We start from the raw sequence: 3676 nt of genomic DNA, 5'->3' as shown, positions 1-3676 counted from the left end.
CCAAGACACTTTTTGTTCTTTAAAAAAGATACATCAACGAAGTTATTGCTTGTTCAAATTGATCTAAATTTTCAGTGAATACATTTAAGAGTTATATTATATTTAAATACACAATTTGGGATACACTGAACATGCTTAACCCATTTGAACCGTTTTCTTTCCAGCTATATTTTTAAAACATAGCGCAAATTACTCGCTCTATGGAAAAGAATTATGTTGCAGCCTTTAGTTCTTTGCTGCTGCAACTACAAAAGCAAATGCCTTTTGTGTTGCAAACACAGATAAGAACGGAAAGATGGTTGGAGAGACCAAAATAACGTAATGTGTCCTTGAACGAAGAAATCGGTATCGAATTGATAGTAGTAATAAAATAGATCCAGATCGTTGATTGGTTACCAGAACTACAAAATATTACAAGAAATATTGCTACAACAAACAACATACTTTTCCATCATCTACGCGAATATTCCTAGTCTCTAAAGAGTAAAGAAGATCCTATGTTGCACTTTTTCTATGGGAAAGTTGATAATTTGAAAAGAATTTCTGCCAATCAATATTCAAGATAACACACCAAAGCTTCAAGGTCTGCCATTACCTGCATCATCAGCCACTGCTGCTTTCTTTCCGGTGTATTTCTGCAAAATAGATACACAAATCTTGATTACATAAAAGTTGCTTTAAAAGTTAAACCATAGTACATCATGTATTGAAAACTTGTAATTTGGGTATATCCGTATATATGATATTTAGGGGATTTGGGAAGGGGATATACGATATTTTCCCTTTTTAATATACAAATTAAAACAACTTTAAAAGAGAGATTTATAGTTACCCGTTTGCCAAAGGAGAAGGGAACATATCTATATTTAATCATGTGCATTATCTGCCTTTTCATTGTCGAAATAAATAATACTATCCAGTAAAACAATAGAATTGGCCAAAACACAGGCACGTCAAACATGCTGAAAAATGTGAGCGTAAAAGCGATACAGAAGGCTCTTGTAAGTGAATACCTGCAATGGAACAGAAGAAACAGATAAAACTTCTGTCACTACATGTTTGGAAATCATTCAATGCTAATCAAAATGAAACTGCAGTACTTCTAATAGATTTACAAATTTTATGGCATGAGCGTAAAGACGGTTGTGGACATAACAAGGATAAGCAACGTTGACTTCAATATTTTGGTCTAAAACAACTTGGATCCTTAGTAGACATTGTGTCAGCCTGTAGGTTGCAATTTTGAGTTGATACAAGTTATATTATCTCTATGGGGTCAAGCGGATAAGATAAAAAGAATAGCTTAAAGCCGTTCTAAAAAAAAAAGAATAGCTTAAAAGAAAACAAGTCTAATGAATTAACTAGTCAAACATCGCCCAAGTATATTTTCTATGCAGAAAACCTCATAGTTTGTTTTATTTGAATATACAACATTATTACTGAGTAAATATTAGAGTTGGAAGCATATTCGACACACTATTTAGTGTTTCCAGAAACCCTGTATGTACCCAAAAAAAAACATCCAAAGTGTCATAAAATCATTCTTGCCTCTCTTTCTTTTGTCGATATGAAATTTAGACAACCTTTTATCACAAAAACTCAAATAACTTATATCAACTGTTTTGACTTGTAACTCAATCAACTTTGCCATTTCTACCTCAGGGACTCAGCCTCATGAACGAAAAATGGGAGACACATACTAATAAGCTATGATTTTGGAGGCATACTAATCATACGAATGAAGTACAAAAGCAAATTCCATGTAATTACATGCTCTTTCAGTCTTTTGTTCTTACAGTTAACAGATTAACTTTGTAATTAGCTACCACAAAGCGGTTAACTTTTCTCCTGTTGATCACTCTAAGAAGGTGACAAGGAGATCTAAAATTTCTACTTAATCAGTTAATCTGGTTGTCAATTGTTAGCTTCTCAATATCATTAACATGATTGATGAACTATGGGTACATAACCAAAATTTGCTATCGATCTAACAAGAGATTTCTATAGTTGACAATAATCCAACTTGAAATACTTATGTTGCTTTAATAGGAGGCATGGATTTCCATATACTATCAAAAACACGAGAATAACTTCAGATTTCTTAAAACTAAACCATTTATTTAAGGTGTTTGGAATAGGTGTTTTATTTTGTTAAAAACAAAGAATTACACTCTACAGTGACCTATTATTTACACCAATTAGCCATAGCCTCTTGAGAAATTTCTTTAAATGTCTTTCTCATATCTCGAACTCGAGACCTCCAGCATATAAAGCTGGTGCTCAACCACTAAGCTATAATGGGAAATACAAACCACTAGGCTACAAGAAGATCTTTTAGCCATAGCCTCATGTCGACTGGTCACCCTGATACCGCTAAAACAAAGCCCTTTATTGGTTCTAAAACTTATTGCAAAAATTAACTAGTTTGGTGATACTAAAACTAACTTCACATTTCTCTCATACCATAACATTACTAGAGAAAATCAAGAAATCGCCACAAACTATCTTCCATCATTTCATTGCATACATACGATTGTCTTTCCCTAAATTTAAGGACCTTAACATACTTTAGAGTTTCACAATATCCAGATCACAAACCTACAAATCACAACATCTAACTCAATCTACATTTCTTAATAAAAATACATATATTCACTAAATTCGCGCGACAAAAAACTAAAAACCTCTTAGTCTTAGCTAATGGGTCACCTCAATGACTACACGCAACCCGAAAAACAATGCTACTAAAATTCAATCAACACCCACAAACATTTCAACTAAAATATACAAAAAATTATAATCAAATCAAAAACTAACCAAAACTTAAACTCGGGTAGACGACGAACAAAGGGGCGAAATTCTTGAGATCCAAGAGTAGGCAAAGAAGGGCCATCATCAGCAAGTTCAGGATTAGCCTGTGGAGACAAAAAAGCAAGAAACAGTTGCAAGATATATATACCCAATCCATATGTAACTATATAGAATCCTTGTACATAGTAAACACGAAGTGCATATATAAACAACAAAAATGCAAATCCGATCCAACGTTGGAGAACATGGGGTGTTGACTTATCAAGTAAGTGTTGGTATCGACGTGATATCGTGTGTGTGTAGGTAGATATTGGTGATGATTTGAGATCTGTGTCGGCCATTGTTGTGTTCATGTTTTTTTTCTTGTATTTTATGATGTTTTTGTGTGTAAGTTGGAAGTAGATTTGAGTTGGGAGATTTTATCAGAGTTTGGAATTTTGATTTAGATACAGTAAGTGAGTAATGGGCTAATGGCATTGGTGAGCTTTTATGTATCGTTGATTTCATTGGTTAATATAAAGTTTAGTTTGTTTGTAAACTAGATTATGTACTTAGCTCAAGTGGTTGAGCACCTATTTTATAATTGGGTTTAAGATTTGAGAAGGATATAGAAAGTCTTTCTATGAAGGTTTGGCTTAGGTATACTCAGGTTCAAGTCTGAGGAGGCAGGGTTTACCCCTATTGATCGTCATGCCTTCGGGTGGGTTAGTAGGGGGTTTTCCCCAATTGGGTATTTAAAATAGACATTTCTACTTCGAGAGAGCTCTCTAACGCGGACCCCGTTAAGATAACGTATGTTAGACCTCCCGCTGTCGAACATTCCCACTGAATTTGGGAACAGGAGTATTCGAGTAGTGCACATGCA

The 3676-nt window shown here is 34.1% G+C and overlaps 1 protein-coding gene across 1 annotated transcript; it reads right to left on the bottom strand.

Moving 5' to 3' along the window:
- Positions 1-329: 329 nt before the first annotated feature.
- Positions 330-3281, bottom strand: LOC122607358 (protein RER1A-like). Its single transcript, XM_043780315.1, has 3 exons — positions 2818-3281; positions 833-1013; positions 330-635 (listed from the first exon to the last, which is right to left on the bottom strand). Exons 1-3 carry the CDS (start codon positions 3162-3164, stop codon positions 579-581), a joined length of 585 nt encoding a protein of 194 aa, XP_043636250.1. The 5' UTR covers positions 3165-3281; the 3' UTR covers positions 330-578.
- Between the last annotated feature and the right edge of the window lie 395 nt (positions 3282-3676).

This window comes from Erigeron canadensis, chromosome 7 (genome assembly GCF_010389155.1).
Source record: "Erigeron canadensis isolate Cc75 chromosome 7, C_canadensis_v1, whole genome shotgun sequence".
Taxonomy (NCBI): domain Eukaryota; kingdom Viridiplantae; phylum Streptophyta; class Magnoliopsida; order Asterales; family Asteraceae; genus Erigeron; species Erigeron canadensis.
This window is presented reverse-complemented; position numbering and strand designations above follow the sequence as displayed.

Bases quoted from the DNA above. Each gene is read 5' to 3' on its own strand.
- LOC122607358 (XM_043780315.1), bottom strand. From the start codon at position 3,164: ATGAACACAACAATGGCCGACACAGATCTCAAATCATCACCAATATCT. The intron at 1,014-2,817 runs GTTAGTTTTTGA...GTTCCATTGCAG, and splicing joins CTACCCGAGTTTAAGTTTTG to GTATTCACTTACAAGAGCCT. The intron at 636-832 runs GTAACTATAAAT...TCTATTTTGCAG, and splicing joins CCTTCTCCTTTGGCAAACGG to AAATACACCGGAAAGAAAGC.